Raw genomic sequence first — 23,262 nt, forward strand, 5'->3', positions numbered from 1 at the left:
CAGCCGGGCCTAGTGATGGGTACTCATTTGGGTTGTGAGTCAGTCTATTCCCCATGTGCTTGGGGAAACACAACTAATTTTGTGAAAACCACACACAAAATGTCAGGCATGATTGTGATCAGTTTCCTTTGTCTACTAAAACCCCGTAAAAGAACCTGAAAACTAGAGGTAACCTGTACAGATATAAACACTGATTACACTCTCCCCCACTTCCGCTGATTCTAATCTGTCAAATGTCCCCTTACTCTAACTTTCTTCCGCAGTTGCACGAGCGGTGGTTTGAGTGTGCTTTCGTGTCGGGGATTTCTGAGTTTGGGGCGGAAAGGTTGACATCACAGAGATAGAAAAGGCATAGGATTTATATTGGATGCACGGCTGGTCAACATCAGATAAAACACGACGAAGAAGATCCTCCTCATCCCTCCTCTCTCAGCATCATGAAGACTCTCTGCTTCTCTCTGGGACTGCTGCTGCTTGCAGCCTGCTGCTGTGATGCCATCCGTGAGTGTTTAATCTTTATGACTCCTTGCATTTGTTTGAAAATTTACAGCTGACATGTTGATACTGACTTTAGTCTTTTACCTTGCTCTCAGCGAAAGGCGTCAAGTTCAGCACAGCTCCTGGAACCTGCTGCTTCAACTTTAAAATAAATGCAATACCGGTGAAGTTGGTGTCCTTCATCACCCAGACGCACAGCTCCTGTCCCAAGAAGGCGTACATGTAAGTTTGATATTTTCAAACAGGACTGGTCATGAATAAAGTATAAAAAGGGATATGTGAAGTTTAGACAGGCCGTCTGCAAGAACTCAATCAAAGCAGTGTGAATAAAACGATTTTTGTGTGCATGTTTTGCAGAGTCCACACTGTCAGAGGAAAAAAGATCTGCTACACTCAGAGCTTCCAGTGGGCTCAGGACATGTATCGGCTCCACAACACTGAAGGCAGCAGCTAGCCGCCACCAAGATCGTCAGCTATCAGCTTTAGTTAATAATTGACTGCTTTTTTAAGGCCTTATGGCTTCGCTTTGTATTTGTATTTTCATAAAACTGGCTTAAAAATAAACAAAAAAATTTATGCAAGTTCTCTGAAAAGCCTGTTAGACGTTTATGTGACTGATCAGATGTGTGTTAGGTATGTTTTGTGCAGGGCAAGAACTGTAAAGAAATAATAATACAAAAGTGCTTTTTACTCTGCTGCCTCAAGCTCAAAGCTGTAAAAAGATCTTTATAATCTCATTAAATACAGATCTTAAAAAAACTGTCATCCAGTGTTTCTCAGTCTCTTGTTTTCATTTGAACAACTCTTTGAATCTGTAAAAATGGTAAAAGATATTCAGAGATAATAACCAGAGAAACAGCAAAATCTAGAACTGAATTACCTTTTAAAACAGGTTGGTGCAGCACCACTTCTGCCTTGTGTATTTTTAAAACAAGCCCACGTTTCAGCAGGTTTGAGTAGTTTCACCAGCAGACGCGAGAGCAACTTCTATGAAAAGATGGTTGCATGTGCTGATTCAACCGGGGACCAAATTTTTGCTCACAACCTGACTAAATCCCTTAATTGTATACAAAATGATCAAAACGTGCTCCACCTGAAGGAGCAAAATTCAGTTGAATCAATCAATTAATGCTTCTGTATTAGTCTAATAATGCCATACAATATGCAGTATATAAATCTACTAACCTCATCAGGTTTACTCCATTTTTTTAGGCACGACTGTAAACATTGCACTCGAAGTTATTTCGGTACATTTCAGCTTCTGAAACTGTAATTTTTACACCTGTGAGGATTTTTTTTTGTTTTGACACCAAGTAAAATCTTTACGTTGAATCCACGGACTAAAAACAGCTGAAGAAAGATACAAAGATCACGAACCCAACAGTGACTGCTGGTGTGTGCCACAGGCCTCGCAGTCACCTTTAGGAAATTTATATTAGCTCATTTTACTGGCATGTATGCCATGACTCATGTGTAATTCTGGGGTACACTGACATTCGTAAGCACATTAGAAAGCATGTAGGGGGATTTAATCTGAAACGAACAAAGACGACCTGCACCAGTCTGCATTTATCGGAACGTAGTTAAACCACAAGCTGATCTGTCGTTGTGATAACATCTGTGAGGTTTTAGCTCTTGCGCTTGTTTCTGTGTTAACGTGTACTTATCTTAAGTCATCCGTTGTCTGTGTGTGTGTGTGTGTGACCACCCCCCAGCGATGGCTAGAGTTCAATCTTCACTGATAGCATCAACACAGGCTGCAGACCTGCAGTGCAACACACAGCATTATCGGTTCAATCTTCAAACACAATTTACTGCAAGCAGCTGGGCAACAATAACACCCACCACCCCAATCTAGGTCGCTTATAAGATGAAGAAAATTTTACACTTACGTAATTAAAAAAGTTCAATCAGTTAACGGCTTATAACACTTGTAACGTAAGACAAGGTTTATTTGTCATATATATATTGAAAGTCTACATAAAGGGACTGTGTTTACCATTTTTAAGAAGAGGGTTTCAGATAACGAGGTGTGTGTACAAGTAGTCTCTGTGAAATAAAAGCTCATGCTTCCTAAACGACATTTTGTACCGTGATTCAATCAAAGTCCTCTAGCAGATTTTAGGAATATCAATCTGGAAATGAATAGAAGGTGTTCTATATACAAAATATGGATAAAAATCAGTTACATTTTAGTTAGAATACCAAATCACAACAAGAGTTTCCTCAAGGTGTAACAGTGGGAAGGAAAAATTCCCTTTTAACAGGAAGAAACCTACAGCAGAACCAGGCTCAGGGAGTGAAGGGAAGCCAATACAGGAGAAATCTGCTCTCTCTTTCTAGCCCCTGTCAGGACTCTTGCTGCAGCATTTTGGATTAACTGAAGGCTTTTCAGGGAGTTTTTTGGACATCCTGATAATAAAGAATTACAGTCGTCCAGCCTGGAAGTAATAAATGCATGAAGTAGTTTTTCAGCGTCACTCTGAGACAGGATATTTCTAATATTCATTAGTTATATGCTACTCGGACCAACTTTTGCTCTCAGAGTTTCTGTGATTTTTCCTGTCATATATTTAGGAAACTGCAATAAACGTTTCTCAGACAATTTGGTCCGTGTTGACAACAGAGCATCACACAGTTGATCAGCTGCACATCCATGATGTACAGCTGATCCATGACTCATTTGTTCCACCACATCCCATGTTCAGGGAGGCTGTGGTGTTTAAAAGATGGGCAGTTAGTAGCCAAAGTGGGGCCCAAAGTGTGCCAAGAAAATATTCCCCACACTGTTACCCCAGCAGCAGCCTGAACCATTGATATCAGGCAGGATGGAGCCATGCTTACATGCTGCTTACACCAAATTCTGACCCTACCATCTGACTGTCACAGCAGAGACTGAGACTCATCAGACCAGGGAACAACTTTTCACTCATCTATTTTGACATATGGTGCACCGAGAGATGCTCTTCTACATACATTGGCTACGATGTAACAAGTGGTCCTTTGAGTAACTGTTGCTTTCCTATTAGTTGAAGCAGTTTGACCATTTTGTTCTGACCTTCGGGATCAATTAAAGCATATTCTCCCACAAAACTGCTGCTCACTGAACATTTTATTTTTCCTGAGAATTCTCAGTAAACCACAGAGACGGTTGTGTGGGAAAAAGCAGATCAGCAGTGTCTGAAACACTCAGACCTGCCTGACACCAACAACCAGGCCACTTTCAAAGTTTTTAAAGTGAACTTTCCGATGCTCAGTTTGAACTTCAGCAAGCCATCTTACTTAAATGCACTGACTTGAAAATTTCCTAAACCAGCAGGTGAAGTTGGCTTTTATGCTCTTCTGCTGCTTCCTTTCAGGAAATCAAATTATATAGAGCAGGGGAGCAGGTCACATCACCCCAGTGACCCCGATAATGGAGAAGAAGCCTCTAAGACGTTAATACTGTCAAAGGGTTTATTTGAATCAAAACCACCATCTTTGCATAATGAACCACAGAGAAAGAATCCAAATGCAGGACATAAAACACCAAGAAAGAATAAAATCCAAATCTTTAACCCAAGACACAGGTCAAGACATTAGCAGGTGATAATATTAGAGCAAAGACCTGACAAAAAAGTAAGGTAAAAAATCAGGTAAAATATCCATATACAGAATAATAACTGCAAACATGAGAATCACAGGCATGCTGGAGTGCAACTATAACAAGACAGACTAAAGAGATTAATGAGTAATGGGAAAAAGGTGTTGCACAAAAAGGGCAGGAAAGAAGACACAAGTTAAATAGACATTTTACATATTGCAAATAAATTGCTGCTAAACAAATAGAGAGATAAATTAAAGATGAAAGGTGTGAAACTGGGTGTGGGTCCCAATCAGCCATAGTTTCGGGTGAGCTCATTGTGAAACCTGGCCCCACCTTATCATGCGAATTCCTGAGGTCAGATGGCCCAGGATGTGAGTGGGCATTAAGGCGTCTGGGGAGGGAACTCAAAACTGGATTATAGATGGCAAACAGTTGGTGTTGTAAACCACCGCCTCTGTTCAACGACGAGCGACCATCTTTGAGCCCAATCCACAATGAGCTCACCCGAAACCCTGGCTGATTGGGACCCATACCCATTTTCACACCTTGGCTCAGGCGATTAGAGGATCATCAGGGGGTCCTTTTGTCCCTCTGTGGAGGCATACTCCCACTAGATTTAAATCTGGGACTCAGGCCCGGCCCTAACCAATCTGGCGCCCTAGGCAAGATTTTAGGTGGCGCCCCCCTACATCGGCAGTGTAGTGTATGTACTCACAAGAAACCGAATAGCTTTGTCTTTGACCTTTTTTTTTTACTTAAAGAAAGCAAATTCACAATCAGAATAAGTAACAAGATAAAAAAATATATGAATAAATAAATGAATACAAAAAATAAAAAATGAATATATGAAATACAATCAATTTTACATACATAAACACAATAAAACGTGTCAACAAGTTGGATAAAATGAATTAAAAATACAATATAAATAAGGCAACAGGAAGACCGCTTGATGCTGCTGCATCATGGCTGGGTTGTGCTGCTGAAGTGGAGGCAGCAGCGGTAGATGGCCCAGGGGTGGGATTTAGAAACTTCAACAGTGCATCTGAAGAGAGGAGTATGTGACACCACTGAGTATTAAAGTCTAATAATAAAAACATATGATTCCAGGAATAAAATGAAATGATATAATATAAATGAAAAACCAAAGAGATATATGTATGATGTTAACTGATATGCAAATTAGATTAGATTCAATTTATTGTCATCATTACAGTGAAATGCTGAATAGCAGAATGCAAAGTAACAGTATAATATCATATGAGAATGTTATGTTATGATTATCTTTGACGAATCACAGCAGTGCTCATATTAAAAAACAGCATTCCCTCTCATGTGATATTGCTTAATTAACATTAATGATGTGCACTTTAACAACTAGGCTTACAACTATAATATATACAGGGGTGGAAAAGTGACTATTACCTGCAGGGTAAACGTTAGCTAACCAGAAGGCAATAACAATGTAAACAAAAAACACCTGCTTAAAAGATGAATACAAATGAGGAATGGTGGGAAAGGTGGGAATACTGTAATTAATTACCTAACGTTACATTATTATTTTCCATAACAATTTAGCCCCCTCCACAATATTAACTGATGTAAAACAGTTAACTAGCTATTTATTGATTAGCAATTAGCGAATCATGTAACATTAGCTTAATGCTAAAAATTTAGGTTACTATCACATTCAAATAATTTCATGTAGGCTAACGTTACCTACCTCTGTCTTTTTCTCGTTTCTCCTCCTCTTCTTTTCTCTTTTTTCTTCCCTGGGCACCTGACAGTTTTGACCGTTTTGACATCTTGTGTTGATTTTTTGATGTGGTGACGTCCAAAAGGAACCATGATATGGGAAGGGAGGGGGCGCACCGTGCGGGGAGGGGGGGGGGGGGGGGGGGGGCGTAATGTTGTAACAAATAATATTTCTATTAAATAAGCTTTACTTTGCATTTTAATTAACGTGGGATTATTTTTTGTAATTAGAAATAATAGTACCAACTTTTTTTTTTTTTTTCAACATTTGTGGCACTGGCGTGGCGCCCCCTGATGGACGGCGCCCTTAGCATTTGCCTATACGGCCTATGCCACGGGCTGCTGGGACTTTCCACCATTTAACCTTAGAACTGAAGAAGCTTCTCGGATGAGAGGTGAAACGTCTTCAAGCAACTTAAAGAAGTCCAGACGCTTTTCTTTGCAAGCTCCTTTGACTACGATGACCTGGATGACTGAGAACCTTCACAGACATCCAAAGGGCAGGAAGCTTACCAAACATCAAACAGAATCTTCACAAGGGATGTGTCTGTGATAAAACCTCTCCCAGCACAGAGTGGCTGGAGAGGTGGTCAGAGACAAAGGAATATCTTGATCCTATAGATTGAACTAAGACTTTACAAATTTAAGAACCACAATGACAACATTCAACAATTAGACTTAACAATGATGTAAAGACAATGCAAAGGCTTGAATGAGTGGTTTGGCTGACCTTGTTTTATCACACAATCAGAGTGGCGGTGAGCCCCTCAAACTTCCTGTTGCCTTATATTTGTTTTATAATTTTATAATACATTTCGTGTGCAGATGCTTGTATGCGTTGCCTGATGATTCTCGCACAGACCATCACTGTAACCTGCACACTGCAAGGCTCAGAAAGTGATGATTAAGGACTATTGGTGACAGTTATGAAACAACATTAGAGGTTTAATGGTGGAAACATTATGACTATGTATGATGTAAAGACAATGCAAAGGCTTTGCAGAATGAGTGGTTTGTCTGACCTTGTTTTATCACACAATCAGAATGGCGGTGAGCCCCTCAAACTTCCTGTTGCCTTATATTTGTTTTATAATTTTTTTTCCACTTTTCTTAGAACGGCTTTGAATATGCAGATGAGGACATGTGAGCAGGTCCCCCTTTAAACTGTACAGGAGCATAAGGTTATTATTATTATAGCCTTTGACTGCCAGGTGAATAAGGACACAGCCCATAGCCACACACTATTAGCCAGTAAATTCATTAATATAGACCTCTTGACCTCATGACCTCTCCTACATGTGCACAGAGCCAGTCTGTGGGAGTCAGAATTGTGGCTGGGCTGTAAAGGATCAAATACTCAAATTTCACTCAATGTCATGCAAATCATTTTAGAACCAGCCGGGCCTAGTGATGGGTACTCAAGGACTTGCAATTCTGCATTTGGGTTGTGAGTCAGTGTATTCCCCATCTGCTTGGGGAAATGGGTCAATATCAGATAAAAACACGATGAAGAAGATCCTCCTCATCCCTCCTCTCTCAGCATCATGAAGACTCTCTGCTTCTCTCTGGGACTGCTGCTGCTTGCAGCCTGCTGCTGTGATGCCATCCGTGAGTGTTTATTCCTTTATGACTCCTTGCATTTGCTTGAAAATTTACAGCTGACATGTTGATACTGACTTTAGTCTTTTACCTTGCTCTCAGCGAAAGGCGTAAAGTTCAGCACAGCTCCTGGAACCTGCTGCTTCAACTTTAAAATAAATGCAATACCGGTGAAGTTGGTGTCCTTCATCACCCAGACGCACAGCTCCTGTCCCAAGAAGGCGTACATGTAAGTTTGATATTTTCAAACAGGACTGGTCATGAATAAAGTATAAAAAGGCATATGTGAAGTTTAGACAGGCCGTCTGCAAGAACTCAATCAAAGCAGTGTGAATAAAACGATTTTTGTGTGCATGTTTTGCAGAGTCCACACTGTCAGAGGAAAAAAGATCTGCTACACTCAGAGCTTCCAGTGGGCTCAGGACATGTATCGGCTCCACAACACTGAAGGCAGCAGCTAGCCGCCACCAAGATCGTCAGCTATCAGCTTTAGTTAATAATTGACTGCTTTTTTAAGGCCTTATGGCTTCGCTTTGTATTTGTATTTTTATAAAACTGGCTTAAAAATAAACAAAAAAATGTATGCAAGTTCTCTGAAAAGACTGTTAGACGTTTATGTGACTGATCAGATGTGTGTTAGGTATGTTTTGTGCAGGGCAAGAACTGTAAAGAAATAATAATACAAAAGTGCTTTTTACTCTGCTGCCTCAAGCTCAAAGCTGTAAAAAGATCTTTATAATCTCATTAAATACAGATCTTAAAAAAACTGTCATCCAGTGTTTCTCAGTCTCTTGTTTTCATTTGAACAACTCTTTGAATCTGTAAAAATGGTAAAAGGCATTCAGAGATAATAACCAGAGAAACAGCAAAATGTCACGGTGGGTGCTGGCCAACCGTGGGGATGTGGGGGAAATTGAACCCAAACGCAAGACTTGGTGCAAAGAAAGCAGTGTGTTTATTTACAGTGAGCCAAAAGTTACATAACAATAAATCCCTGTGAGTTCCCTCGTCTCCGGTGCCGTGTCTTCTTCCCAAAAAGTCCTTGTTTAGTGCTCTCTGCTCCTGTGTCTCTGCACTCCCCGTGCTCACTGCTCTCTCTCGTCCCACGCTTACATGCTGCTTACACCAAATTCTGACCCTACCATCTGACTGTCACAGCAGAGACTGAGACTCATCAGACCAGGGAACAACTTTTCACTCATCTATTTTGACATATGGTGCACCGAGAGATGCTCTTCTACATACATTGGTTACGATGTAACGAGTGGTCCTTTGAGTAACTGTTGCTTTCCTATTAGTTGAAACAGTTTGACCATTTTGTTCTGACCTTCGGGATCAATTAAAGCATATTTTCCCACAAAACTGCTGCTCACTGAACATTTTATGTTTTCTGAGAATTCTCTGTAAACCACAGAGATGGTTGTGTGGGAAAAAGCAGATCAGCAGTTTCTGAAACACTCAGACCTGCCTGTGTCAAATTTGACCTAGAATACCTTTGTTGCTGAAACTCCATGCATCTCAGAAATGTTATTATGTTACTGTACAAAAAACTGCTTAGTAATAAAAAACATATTTCTAAATACATTTCGTGTGCAGATGCTTGTATGCGTTGCCTGATGATTCTCGCACAGACCATCACTGTAACCTGCACACTGCAAGGCTCAGAAAGTGATGATTAAGGACTATTGGTGACAGTTATGAAACAACATTAGAGGTTTAATGGTGGAAACATTATGACTATGTATGATGTAAAGACAATGCAAAGGCTTTGCAGAATGAGTGGTTTGTCTGACCTTGTTTTATCACACAATCAGAGTGGCGGTGAGCCCCTCAAACTTCCTGTTGCCTTATATTTGTTTTATAATTTTTTTTCCACTTTTCTTAGAACGGCTTTGAATATGCAGATGAGGACATGTGAGCATGTCAGACTTAAGCCGAGGGAAGCAGGACAAATCACTTCAGATCTGAAACACCAGCATCACCAGGTCTACAGCGAACATGAAGACTCTCAGCCTGACCGTGGGACTGCTGCTCGTGCTGTTTACTATTTACTACTGCGACGCCTCACGTAAGTCTGTTAGTCTACTTCCTGCATCACACTGGAGGGAATTTCAACTGTGAACATGAAATTCTTCATTTTCCTGTATTTTAAGTGATTAAAACAAAAATGAAACTAATTATTATCTCAGGGAAAGGACAAATGATTGAAAGATTTTTATATTTTAAAAATTCCCCTCTTGCGGCTGTGGCGGTCTAAGCTCGGATCCTCTACCAGGACTGTGTTACATATATTTGTGTGTGCATGTGTATACAATTACATTTTTAAATATGAAGCTGTATATAATCATATATACAATTTTTACAATTTTTGTTGGATGTTGAAGTTTCAAAAGGTTATTTAAATATCCAGCACCTAACTTTGCCCTTACTGTCCAAGTGTAAAAAGGTATCATTAGCATAAGCTAAAATAAATTTAACCATTTTCTTCTAAAATCTGCTGTCACATAAAAATAATACAAATAATATCTACATTTTAAATTATATTAAAAAATAATATTTTTGTTAAAAAAAAAACAACTAAAACTTTAGCTTGCCTGGGGTAGCTGTACATCTTTAGCCAACAACTAATTTGCATCTACTATCATTTAATATTTTAAATTACATATATATAATTTTACTTTACGTGCTTACACACTAGTATCTGCACAACAGAAAAAGCCTTACCCAGTTTAAAAAATAAAAAAAATCTTACACTAGGACATAAAATATAAGCTTTCAAACTGTAAGTTTTGTTTAGATATAATTGAAAACAAGTTGCGACATAGAGTCGTAGCACTAAAACATACCCTGTGTTTTTCTCTTACAGCTTCTGGAATGGGTTTAGTGCCACCTGATCTTTGCTGTTTTAAATTCTTTGATAAAAGGATCCCAAAGGTGCACATCCTCTCCATCAGAAAAACTCACAGCAAATGTTTAACAGAAGCCTTTGTGTAAGTTTGTACTTCAACATCTCTTTGCTGCCCTCACTAATATTTGCAAAGCATTGTATTATCCTTCTTTTCTATGAAGAATAAAATCTGTAATCTGAGAACAAAATAATGACACTGATTTTTTTGCAGGATCAACACGCCCAGAGGCGATTACTGTGTGAGACAGAATGATGACTGGGCAATGGAAGAGTTCGTCAAACGCCACAATTAAGACATGAAGAATCTACCATGACCCCAATGACCGGCAACCAGCGCTGGAGTTTTAGCTCTTTGTACTTTGCCTGCTTAAGTAGTCTTACTATTATTGAAATGCGGATACTTTTATTTTGCATTTATCAGCTTAATTATCAGCATAAGTTTAGTAAAAAGTTGCATCTCTGAAAAGGGAATTTGAGTATTTGGTATTTGTTTGTCTCTCACTCACTTTGGCAGCAGGACTTTAAAGATCTAAAGATTGAAATTTAAAGGGATTTCACTCGGGTGAGGACAAAGACAGCTGCAAACATCACATATTCCTGTTTAGTTAATGAATTCTCCCTGAATACTTGTTTTTTTTTTGTAGTGCAATGTTTCTGATGCGAGTCCTAATCAGGACAAAAAAGTAGCAGGCACAGAAATGTGATAATTTATGTCACTTGATTCCTTCCGACCTGAGAACAGAGACTATGTCAAGTCTTGTTAAACCAGATTATCCCTGCAAGAGCTTCAAGTGACGACGATAGTCTTCAAGTTGAAGTGTGACAGTAACAATGAAGGAAAGTTCTTCCATAATAACACAAACAGTTATCCTGCTGCAATATGAATCGTTCTCCACAAAGATATAAATCACTGCTGGAGGACATCACTGAAGAATGGAGGGCTGCTTCTCCTCAGTCAGGGTGTAGCTGATTTAGATCAGTCTGTCTTCTCACCACCGTGTTTCACTGTAGCTTCGATCCACTGTGGTATCCATCCCTCGCCTGTTTCTCTCCTTACATATGCCCTTTTTTCCCTGCCGCTAATATCTAACGTAGAATTATCATTAAAAACAATTTTAAATTATTTTGATGCCTTAGACGCTTACATGATTTCCATATTCAGATAAAAATAGTGCACGTGAAATTTAATGTCTCCAGTCATTTTACCATTTACTTTCACCGTGCCATTGTTATGCAGATACAGTGTGTCCAAAGCATTTATATATCTCTGTATATTGTTTTTCTTTATTCATTAAAGTTGCATTTCACAAAACTCATCGACTCTGTCTGACAGTGAATGTTCAACTGTGCTTTTATGCCGTGGCCTTCTCTTTGAATTCATCAGAATAGTGAATAAAATCAATAAAATATCCCACTTTAAAATACAACAAATTTTAAACTATAAAAATGCTGGTGAAAACATTTGAGTAAAAATTGTTTGTCATTTTAGGAAAACTTTATAACAACAATCACAAGGGTGCTGAATTTCTCGTCTTGCACCCAAGTTCAGGTATGCTTGTTGTATTTATGTAGGTGCTTGTTAGTGGTGAGCGCTGCACATTCGGGACTGTGGGAATCATTGAGACACTCAGACACTGAGCCATGGCTCTGTGCTACATACAGAGATTTCTGCACCTCTTGGTATTTAGTGACACTTTGTATATAGTTTATTTTATGGCAATGACAATTTTATTTAGCTAGTACATTTCATTACAAGCCAACTCAATGTGCTTAACACAGAAAAACATAAAAACCCATGTTGGTTTACAATGCCAAAGGCAGTGAAAACGGCAAAATACAATAAAACTGTTCTGTCGTGATGGGTCATCGGAGTCTAATCTTCAAATACATTAACTATCTCACTAAATCATGTTTAAATTCTTCCAAGTGATCTTTCCTTATGAAATAGTTCTTAATGATAGAAAGCAATTCTCATAATCTTATTGCTGTGATTATCAAAACTAAGAATGATACCAATTCCTGACTTGCCGACTGTATCTTAGAGACAGAGGTGATAAATATGAAAAAAATTGCCTCTGACTTCCTGTAACAGCAACTAGTATTTCTGTCTTTTCTCTGATCAGTTCTAAAAAGTTTTGATACATCCAGCAATTAATGTAATCAGTTAGCACATTAATGTTCAAGGAACTGACCTCCCAGCCCATTGTTCCTACAGTGGTGGTAGTTTCAATCATTATGCAAATGTACTGTTTATAAGATCGGGGAAACCTGCAGTCAGCTGAGACTGAAGAAGTCACTCAGTTGAGTGACGAAACGTTTCTCCCAATTCAATTCAATTCAATTCAATTCTTCAATTCAATTCTTTATTTATTTGTCACATGTAGTTATAACTAGTACAACACACAGTGAAATGTTTTTTCCGGCTAAAAAGCACTCCCCCCCCGACTGTGCATCTTACTAAACTTATAATAAAAAAATATCTATATAAAAGTATAAAAATGTATAATATCGTGCAAAATATTACGCTGTAATAGTTAAGAGCTATAGTGTACGTATTTACATAAATACAGATGTAAATGATAAAATACAAATAAAAATAAGGATAAAACTCAAAAGAAAATTATATACTGTGTATGGAATTGTCCATCATGTTGTCCGATTTGTGTTTTGATTGAGGAGTCTCACTGTTTGTGGGTAAAAACTCCTCCTGAACCTTTCAGTTCTTGTTTTCAGGCTACAGAGGCGTTTCCCTGACCTCAGTGGCCTGAACAGTTTGTAAGCGGGATGGCTGGAGTCGTTAGTGATCCTGATGGCCCGGGATCTGCACTTTTCAGCGTAGATGTCCTGCAGTGTTGGTAAAGATGTTCCCATAGTGCGTTCAGCTGTGCGCACGACCCTCTGCAGGGCTTTCTGTTGCTGTACTGTGCAGTTCCCGTACCACACCGTGATGTTATTACACAGGATGCTCTCAATGACCCCGGTGTAGAATCTCCTCTGGATGTTCTTGGAGATCTTAAACCTCTTTAAACGCCTCAGATGATAGAGGCGCTGTCTGCCTTTGCTGATGAGGAAGTCCGTATGTGTGTTCCAATTAAGGTCCACTGAAAACATTACGTCCAGATGAACAGAAGAATTTTGGGGGTTCTGTTTATAAGTTGATAAGTTTGTGAACAGAGGTTAGATCATCAGAGGAATGTGATAAGTACAACTGTGTATCATCTGCAGAAGAATGGTAGGCTATATTATGATTCTTTATGGCCATACTGAGTGGAAACATGTAAAGGTTAAATTGTAATGGACCCAGGACAGACCCCTGAGGAACCCCTCGTTGAATTTTCCTTTGTGCAGATCAGAAACTGCTAGTTGAGACACAAAAACTTAAAAACCCTTTAGATACAAAGAGAGGCATCATCAAAAACCGGACCTGTCAAACCAGCTGTGTCATGAAGCCCTTGAATCAGAATGTCAGTGCTGAAAACAGCAGTGAGATCAAGAAGGATTAAAATCTAAACTCTTAGTGAGTCACTATTGATCTTTAGGTCAGTGATGACATTACAAAGAGTTGTTTCTGTGCTTAATTGGTTCTGAACCCTGACTGGTCATAACGACTGTGAGAAAAAAGGAATTTATTTTATTTGTCATAATACTGTTGTCAAATAGTTTACTGAGAAACCTCATAAAGCATAGTGTTTAACTTGGTCTTTAATATTGCACTGTAACATATCCTTACATGTTCTACTTGTAACTATAGTGCAACATAGAAATTATTCATTTAGAGAAGTAGTTTTATGTCATTTACCATGGCACACTGTTTCATTATAATACGACTTCTGTTTGCCAACGTGTAACGATGCTGCACAGCAGGGTCATTGCATTTCATAAGCTGGTTTGCACTGAATTGCATGATTTGTAGTATAAGTGGTGGGACTGCCACATAATAATGGGCCACGACTGATTAACACATGAAGCTATATTGTTACATCCAGCCTGTGGGCCTTGGGTTTAACATGTGTGGCATACACCGAAATAGCCTTATCACCTTTATAAGCTTTGATCTTCACCAGTTTAACTGAAAGAACCCAGCGTTCTCAGATGCCTTCGGATAAATTCACTGCTTCTGATGAGTCATTTCTGTCTTCTTGATTTGTGTTAAGCTGTATTTTTTCAGTGTGAACGACCTCAAGCTGCTGTTCACTCTTTGTACAGGAAAGGTTTTGTCTGCCACAGTTGTTGATATAATCTTGTTGAAGACAGCCACAGCAGTTTTATTTTGTCACTGTGCTTATTTGTCTTAAATGAACTACAGTGTAAAGCACTCTGGAGCACAAAGCTTCACTGAGGCAGCTGTTCTTTAGAAACGTACTATAAGTTTGTAGTGCAGTAAGATGTTTACTTGTTTACACAAGCATTACGTAGGAGTACGTAATGATAATGGGTATTGCTTTATAAATAACTGGACATGAATAGTTTGAGATCAATAAATAATGTTGTTCTACTACTTTAAAGCTATATCACATTTTGGGGTCAACTTGAAGGAAAGGCAGATGTGAAATGTGACATGATATTCTAAATCTTAATATGGTACTTTCTAAATGTTCACAATACACAGCACATTTGTAGGGATTGTAGTTTTTAAGTTATGAAGCTTGTTGTCAATTTTCTGACAAAATCAAGCGTTAAGTTGACCTTGAAGAGCTCAGTGGAAATAAGCCAAATTTTAATGGATTGTTAACATGAGCTCTACTCTCCTCCTAAAGGTTTATCTGAACCAATGCAAAACCTTTCTTGCAGATTCCAATTTAAGTGACAAAAACTCACATTTCTTTCTCAATATTTTGGGTACTCATCAGGCAGGAGACCAACAACCCCATAGTCAGTGCGGAACACTGGTGAAAGAAAAACAGCTTTTTTTCATTTGTGTTTGTTAAGTGGCAGCACGGTGGCATGGTGGTTAGCACCGTTGCTGCACAGCAAGAAAATCTTGAGTTCAATTCCATCATCAGGCTATCAGGCCTGCAACAGAGGCAAAACAAAGATGAAACAATCAAGCGGTGACAGATGTTGTAAACAGACACCAAATATTTTCACTCATCAATGAGACCTGAAACCCAGGCACCGAAGTGACTGAAGACGTAGTGAAACAAACAGACGGAGGCCAAATTCTCACAAACTGTTCCCTTGAGGAGCGAAGAAAGCAGGTGAAACATGCCAGAGGAAAACATTCCATAAGAATTTGCTGCCAGGTTGTTTTACTGGAAGTTTGTTATTTATCTAAGACGTGTTGTGTTTGTGCAGCATTTTCAAAACTATCATAAAGTGTATTTAGGTTGGTGTCAGGAACATTGTGCCAACTTGGAAGTCAAAAAGCAGCGATAAAGGCTCAGTTTTCAAATACAGTCTCAGTATCTTTATCCTGCAAAATGTCCAGCAGGACTGAATTTTTCAGACATGACCAAACACAGTGCGTAGAAGTTCCTGCTGAGGCCTTGCAGTTCAAACAGAGGTGGAAGCTGATGATTCATTTGTGTTTTATGTGGTGAGAGTTTCACACGGTGCAGAATTTTACATTTCAGCAGGGTTACGCAGTACAGTTACACACTGATAACTTTTTTGTATGATCCCAAATCACATCCTACTCTTCTTCAGTGATGTCTACAGCAAGTTTATTTTTCCACACCTGTGCTACAGCATGGATGCTCATTACATCCAACACATCAGTTTGATTCAAGGCACTGTAAAGATGAGATATGGCTTTCTTGGCTGGGAGAAGTAACTGCTGATATCCTACTTTTAATATTGAAAGTAGTTTTTTGGGGGGTTTTGAAGTCTGAGAACTGAATGTATCTAAAAAAGAAAGTAAAGTTGGGGATGTTTATTGTTTACCACAACGATGCCTGTAAGTCTGCTTCTAGTGCTTTGTTAGTTCTTTGAATTTTCTGTCTTTCTCTTTATTGAAATGGAGAGTGAGACAGAGCGAGGACATAAAACAGGAGCCTTTAATCTGTATCCTTTAATAACAAATTGTGTTTTTGTTGATGTTTGTTGCCTGATGAGCATTAGCCTTAATCATTTCTGATATGCTGTAAGTCATTAGAAACAGACACAATATTGAGTAATCCCTGTTTCTTTTGTTGCAGCTAATTATGCAGAGACATGCACGGCAGGTCTTACCACACTGCCGCTGATGAAGTAGATGATAATAAGATGTGTTCAGCTGAAGAAAGAGAAATCCAATCTCCACTCAATGATCAAGCTGGGGGAAAGAGAGAAACTGAAAACAAACCAACACTCATTATTGTCAACGGGGCCCGGAGGCCAGTATGTGGGTGGGGACCCGAATCAAAAGACAGGCGGAGGGTTTTTCACAAGCTTTATTATAAACAGAGAGATAAGCAATGACACACACCATGGAAATGTGGCAGCGAGAAGATGGTTTCTGAATTTGAAGCTTACTTTGCAGGTTAGGAGCGTAAGGTTCTGGAGGCCTGCTTACCACAGTTAGGTAGCTGATGAACTGGCCAGTCTCCATAGCCAGTCTTGTTAATGCTCGCACTCAGGTGGGGCTCGGGCCTATGCAGGACAGTAGTGATGACAGGGTCTCTCATTGGTACATCCTACACTTTATGGTAGGTTGTGCTACTGGCTTTAAGTTGGCCTCTAGTGTTGTTCGCCATCCAGTCCATCTATAAAGATAATGCATGCACTGTAATGACTTTGAACTGGCGCTGAATACATCTTAAGTGCTGCCTCGCTGATTGCTGTCAATGGATATTGACAAATGGCTATAGCCTGGAAATATGGTGCACCTAGCATTCAGCAAATATACAACATGTAAACATAATACATCCATACTACATAATATAGTGTGGAAAAACTGAGTATCAATATACAAATGCATCAGATATCAGCAAATATCTCAAATATTGTCTCGCGATTCTACTGTCGACCTTCACTGCAGCCTGAGTAAAGGAAGGTTGTGCAGACAGTGAAGATTGGGACTAAGCATGCATTATCAGTGCATGTATTTATTGGTAGAGCACCGAGTGGTTTGTTTGAGCGTTTTATCAGATATATTGAGTCCCCGAAACTTCCTGTTGTCTCATGGTACAGAAAAACCCCAATCTATTAACCACCTTTGGGGTTGTTGATCATTTTTCCAGTTTCTAAGAAATGGTTTGAATATGCAGATGAGAACGTGACTTAAAGCAGGGTGATCGGACCGATCACTCAGACATCTTCTGAAACATCAGGATCATCAGGTCTACAGTGAAGTCAGCATGAAGACTCTCAGCCTGACAGTGGGACTGCTGCTCGTGCTGTTCACCGTTTACCACAGCGATGCCTGTAAGTCTGCTTCTTGTACTTGTGTTAGATCAGTTTTTGAATTTCTGTCTTTCTCTTCATTCAGACACAGAGTGAGACAGAGCGAGGACATCAAACTCATATAAGTTCATGGTCATGAAGACCAGTGTTGATCTTAAATTCTTTACTGTAATTAAAAGTCAGATTGAATCCTCGTGTAAACAAGTGTAGTCACATGTTCGGCATGTACTTCACTGAGACAGACTTTTTAAAAACTTAAATTCTTTTTTCTATTTTCTATGTATCTCTGTCTTTTATGTCTTTGCTTAATAATCTTACTCCAAGACATAAAATAAGAGCCTTCAAATGGTATCTTTCATTAAGATATAACAAATTGTATTTTGTTACTTAATGAAGCATTAAACTTCATTATATCTGGTATGTTGGAGAAGCAGCCACAGCACTGAGTAATTCCTGTTTTTCTGTTACAGCTAAGGCAATGATTACTCCTGACCTTTGCTGTTTTCGCTTCTTTGACAAACGGATCCCAAAGGCGAACATCGTCTCCATCGTGAAAACTCACAGACAATGCCCCACACCAGCATTTGTGTAAGTTTGTCTTTCACTGTCTCTTTGATTCGATCACTAATGTTTACCAAGAAGTCATATCTAGGGATTGAGAGTAACGTAGTTTCTATTCTCTGTATGTCCTGTACATGTGGCAGAATTGACAATAAGGTTGACTTTGACTTTGACTTTGATGTATAAGCAATGTATGATCGTCCACATTGAAGCCATAACTCTGCTATTAAGAGTAAAATGTGTAAATATGAGAGCAAAATAATGATTCTGACTTTTCTACAGGATCAAGACACCCAGAGGGCTTTTCTGTGTGAAACAGACTGCAGAGTGGGCAATGGAACAATTTGTCAAACAAGAGAGAGGAGCAACTAAACCAACGCCACAGTCAACAGCTCAAACATCTTTCATGACTTCGATGAATGCTACAAGCCGAAATGCATCAGTCACTCCATGAAGTTCCTTCAGAAAGTTTTTATTTTTTGCATTATCACAATATCAGCCTAATAATTTGTGGATTATGTCAAACCTCTGGCAAATAGTTTTCAGTATTTAGTTAATGAACAAAGCTATTGGGGCACATCTGAATCTTTGAATTCAGGTCTTTTCTGTCTTGTTGCCGCAGGTGTATCAAATCCACCAAAATGCCATTTAGTCTGTACAAACACTTGTGAACGTCTGAGTTGTTATGTTGACCCAGCTTGATGTGACAGTATCTCAATATCTCAGTTTATAATGCAACAATATATAAAAAACATGTATTGAATCATTTGCTTTCACTATGCCATTTAAACGCTGCATTGTTTTGCTTCATCCTGCATTAAAGTTTCATTTCACAAAACTGAGCGACTGAACCTGGAACAACATTTATTATGATGATGTGGGAACAACACCGACACGAGGATAACAGATCGTGCCCCTTTGTAACAGTGAGGCAGACCATGACAAGTATAGTGGAACAAGAGGCATTTATTCACCATATAGCTCAGAACAAGACAATGAGAGATTTTTCAAGCCTTCTCTCTTCACAAAACAACAACCATCACCCTGACTAATTGAAGCTGGCATCCTTAAATACTCTCAGCTGTCACAGGCTAAACCATTATTCCACTAACAGGTGAGTTCTAAAATCCCACCCCTCCACCACGTTATACAATACATACATTTCAATGAATAAATATATACATACATTTTACATTTTCATATTAATAAATATTTTACACTTCTGACACCATATCCATTATTATAAAAACCCCCAAAACCCCAAGACAAACGATTCCCCACACTCGATTAACTCATGGCCTCTCCCAGAACCAATAAATGGTGTCTGAAGTCCTGGAAACGTTTGCCCCAAAACCCTGAAGAAGACACAGGAAAGAAAGGTGAGTAATCACGTCTCGGTCACTTCTTTGCACCACCTTTATTTCTAGACTTGTCACACACACATTTGCGTTAGTTCTCCTTACTGGTAAACCTTATTTGCTCTCAATCACAACCTTTCCTTTTCACAGACAACGACTACATTTCTTGATGAGTAGCAGCTGTGCAGGACCTGGAACAAAGGCTACCAACTAATTTTAAAATGCACAATAAATATTCAATATCCCCAGATTCCACCAACATGTCTCCTGCCACACCAGAGGAGACAAGACTTTAGACCATGTGTATTCCAACCTGGCTGGAGCCTACAAAGCCACACCCCTCCCCCACATTGGACAATCGGACCATCTCTCCCTGTTCCTCACACCTCGGTATTCACCACTCATCCAACGTGTGAAACCTGCTGTGAGGACAATTAAAGTGTGGCCAGAGGGGACAGACGCAGTGCTCCAGGACAGATTTAAAAACACAGACTGGAATATGTTCACGCACACAGACCTGGACCAGTACGCCTCATCTGTACTGGATTACATCTCCAAAACCACAGACAGTGTCACCACCCAGAAACGGATCACCATGTACCCCAACCAGAAGCCTTGGATGAACCGGGATGTTCGTCTCCTCCTGAAGGCCCGCAACACCGCCTTTAGGTCAGGAGATGCACACGCCTACAGTACAGCCAGGGCTAATCTAAAGAAGGGCATCAAAAAAGCCAAACACCATTACAAAAAGAAGGTAGAAGAACACTTCTCCAACTCCAACCCCCGACGCATGTGACAAGGACTCCAGACCATCACAGACTACAGGACCACCAAACCCTCCCCCGCATCCTCTGATGTCTCCTTCCTCAACGAGCTCAACAACTTTTATGCTCGCTTTGAGCGAGAGAACCCCACAACCACAACCAAAGCAGACGTGACGCCAGACCACCAACCTCTGACTCTCTCCCCCACCGATGTAGGAGCGGTGCTGAGCAGGATCAATGTCCACAAGGCTGCAGGTCCTGATGGCATCCCCGGGCGTGTTCTCAGAGCGTGTTCTGGGGAGCTTGCAGGAGTGCTCACAGACATATTCAACCTGTCCTTGGCCCACGCTGTGGTACCGGCCTGCTTCAAATCCACCTCCATCATCCCGATACCCAAAAACTCCAACCCATCTTGCCTCAATGACTACCGCCCAGTAGCACTCACCCCCATCATCACTAAGTGCTTAGAGCAGCTGGTCCTAGCACACTTCAAATCCTGTCTCCCCCCCACCCTGGACCCCCACCAATTCGCATACTGCCAGAACAGGAGCACAGAGGATGCAGTCTCCATCGCACTGCACGCTGTCCTCTCACACCTGGACAACAACACCTACGCCAGAATGCTGTTTATAGACTTCAGTTCAGCATTCAATACAATCCACCCCTCACAACTCATCAGGAAACTGACAGACCTGGGCATCAGTTCCCTCATCTGCAAATGGTTACTGGACTTCCTGACCAACCGCCCCCAACATGTCCGGCTGGATAACCACTGCTCATCTACCATCACAATGAACACCGGTGTACCACAAGGCTGTGTGATGAGCCCTTTCCTCTACTCCCTCTTCATCCACGAATGCAGACCTGCTGATGGTTCCAACACCATCATTAAGTTTGCAGATGACACCACGGTGATTGGCCTCATCATCAACGATGAGGCCGCCTACAGGGAGGAGGTGGATCGTCTGGCTGAGTGGTGCGACACAAACAACCTGCTGCTTAACACCGAGAAGACCAAGGAGCTCATCGTGGACTACAGGAGGAATGCTGACCCACATCCTCCCATCCACATTAAGGGGACGGCTGTGGAGCGTGTGAGCAGCTTCAAGTTCCTGGGAGTCCACATCTCCGAGGATCTCACCTGGACGACCAGCTGCTCCAAGCTGGTCAAGAAGGCTCACCAGCGCCTCTTCTTCTTGAGGACTCTGAGGAAGAACCACCTGTCCTCAGACATCCTGGTGAACTTCTATCGCTGCACCATCGAGAGCATCCTGACCAACTGTATAACAGTCTGGTACGGGAACTGTTCTGCCTCGGACCGGAAGGCGTTGCAGAGGGTCGTGAAAACTGCCCAGCGCATCGCCGGAGCACCACTTCCTGCCATAAAGGACATCTACAGGAAGCAGTGTCTGAAAAGGGCTGGGAAAATCATCAAAGACCCCAGTCACCCATCACATGGACTCTTCACCCTCCTGCCCTCTGGGAGGCGCTACAGGAGCCTCCGGACTAAGACCACCAGGTACCGGAACAGCTTCTTCCCCACAGCTGTCAGACTCCTGAACTCTGCCTCCTGACATCTGACCCACGTTAACACATGGACTGAACATACACACACCCACAATGGACAACTGTACCCTCAAACACACAATAATAACATGGACTGAACCACCACTCACAACCACTAGCACTTTATATAGCCTCTGTAGGAATTATATCTCACTTATCTTAACTGCACTACTGTATAGCTCTGTGTAAATAATCATTCTGTACATACTTATAGTTATAGAATATTCACAACATACTTCATACCGTGTACATTATAACATACCATAATAGACCCATTTCTGTAATATACTCACATATCTATATTATTGCTAATATATATTGTAATATATCTATATCACTAAAGCACTTCTGGATGGATGCAAACTGCATTTCGTTGCGCTGTACCTGTGCATGTGCAATGACAATAAAGTTGAAATCTAATTCTATTCTATTCAATCAATAGTTAAACTTGTGTGCAAATCTATGCTTAAAGTGCAACGTAAGGTGCTTTTAATAAAGTGAAAAGTGTGCCCCTATAACTGCTATACAAATTATCATATAAATGGTAGTAAGGGAGTCCTCTTCCTTTCACCCGTCTTTAAAAAAAATGTAGCAAGCTTGAACACCTTTCTTAATATTACAGCTCAGGATAGGAAAGCGTTTTTCCATTTCTTCCATCATACAATCTATAACTGAATATTTTGATTCTGAATATTTGTTTGCTGTGTGGGTCTACATGCGGTCCAAGGCAAGAAGTAACAAGAGAATCATTAAGTTTTCTTGCTTTCTCTTTACCACAATATCAGTCGACAGGTCATCAAAGAAGGATTCAGTATAGCAGGGGTAGACAACCTTTCTGATGATGAGTGCCATCTAAAATTTCCTCAGAGGTCAGTGTGCTATATGATTGCATTAGCAATAAATTTAACAACGCTCTATATTAACAGTTACACACTATATAGAACCACTTTATAGAATTATATTTGTTCGCAGATATTGGCCGATATCAGCAAATAGTTATCAGCTATTTTGAAACAAAGAAAGACACTTTTTATCCATACCAGCAAATGAACTGTACAACAGAACATGCAAATGCTATTTATGGCCTCCTCACAACAATGATAAGAAAAATAAACTGGGCCAATATGGCATGTTTGTTAATACAGGGATACACATGTTATGTGATCTCTGGTCTCCCACTCAGAGACACAGGTCTCCGAGTGTCCAGCATTCAGACGGCTACCTGAGGACACTCTTCATGTGAGAGAAAATCTGCTCACACAGACATGTAGAGCCAAATACTATCAGTAAGGCCTCTGCAATGTTCTGAAGACAGTTAAACTTGTCAGCTAGTGATGTCCAGCA

The 23,262-nt window shown here is 40.2% G+C and overlaps 3 protein-coding genes across 3 annotated transcripts; all 3 read left to right on the plus strand.

Moving 5' to 3' along the window:
• The first annotated feature begins 276 nt into the window (after window positions 1-276).
• Window positions 277-1,194, plus strand: LOC146571520 (monocyte chemotactic protein 1B-like). Its single transcript, XM_085281303.1, has 3 exons — window positions 277-501; window positions 594-720; window positions 856-1,194. Exons 1-3 carry the CDS (start codon window positions 438-440, stop codon window positions 950-952), a joined length of 288 nt encoding a protein of 95 aa, XP_085137429.1. The 5' UTR covers window positions 277-437; the 3' UTR covers window positions 953-1,194.
• Window positions 1,195-7,353: 6,159 nt separating this feature from the next.
• On the plus strand, window positions 7,354-8,141 carry LOC146571521 (monocyte chemotactic protein 1B-like). The gene is made up of 3 exons (XM_085281304.1): window positions 7,354-7,447; window positions 7,541-7,667; window positions 7,803-8,141. Exons 1-3 carry the CDS (start codon window positions 7,384-7,386, stop codon window positions 7,897-7,899), a joined length of 288 nt encoding a protein of 95 aa, XP_085137430.1. The 5' UTR covers window positions 7,354-7,383; the 3' UTR covers window positions 7,900-8,141.
• Window positions 8,142-9,309: 1,168 nt separating this feature from the next.
• LOC146571522 (C-C motif chemokine 16-like) lies at window positions 9,310-11,648 on the plus strand. The gene is made up of 3 exons (XM_085281305.1): window positions 9,310-9,506; window positions 10,305-10,428; window positions 10,558-11,648. The coding sequence occupies exons 1-3, from the start codon at window positions 9,437-9,439 to the stop codon at window positions 10,637-10,639; spliced, it is 276 nt and encodes a 91-aa protein (XP_085137431.1). The 5' UTR covers window positions 9,310-9,436; the 3' UTR covers window positions 10,640-11,648.
• The last annotated feature ends 11,614 nt before the right edge of the window (window positions 11,649-23,262 follow it).

Source organism: Mchenga conophoros, linkage group LG7, assembly GCF_057382185.1.
Source record: "Mchenga conophoros isolate Kocher_MC1m ecotype Shallow Benthic linkage group LG7, M_conophoros_male_GT1.1, whole genome shotgun sequence".
Lineage (NCBI taxonomy): Eukaryota > Metazoa > Chordata > Actinopteri > Cichliformes > Cichlidae > Mchenga > Mchenga conophoros.

Bases quoted from the DNA above. Each gene is read 5' to 3' on its own strand.
- LOC146571520 (XM_085281303.1), top strand. From the start codon at position 438: ATGAAGACTCTCTGCTTCTCTCTGGGACTGCTGCTGCTTGCAGCCTGC. The intron at 502-593 runs GTGAGTGTTTAA...CCTTGCTCTCAG, and splicing joins CTGCTGCTGTGATGCCATCC to CGAAAGGCGTCAAGTTCAGC. The intron at 721-855 runs GTAAGTTTGATA...CATGTTTTGCAG, and splicing joins TGTCCCAAGAAGGCGTACAT to AGTCCACACTGTCAGAGGAA.
- LOC146571521 (XM_085281304.1), top strand. From the start codon at position 7,384: ATGAAGACTCTCTGCTTCTCTCTGGGACTGCTGCTGCTTGCAGCCTGC. The intron at 7,448-7,540 runs GTGAGTGTTTAT...CCTTGCTCTCAG, and splicing joins CTGCTGCTGTGATGCCATCC to CGAAAGGCGTAAAGTTCAGC. The intron at 7,668-7,802 runs GTAAGTTTGATA...CATGTTTTGCAG, and splicing joins TGTCCCAAGAAGGCGTACAT to AGTCCACACTGTCAGAGGAA.
- LOC146571522 (XM_085281305.1), top strand. From the start codon at position 9,437: ATGAAGACTCTCAGCCTGACCGTGGGACTGCTGCTCGTGCTGTTTACT. The intron at 9,507-10,304 runs GTAAGTCTGTTA...TTTCTCTTACAG, and splicing joins TTACTACTGCGACGCCTCAC to CTTCTGGAATGGGTTTAGTG. The intron at 10,429-10,557 runs GTAAGTTTGTAC...ATTTTTTTGCAG, and splicing joins TGTTTAACAGAAGCCTTTGT to GATCAACACGCCCAGAGGCG.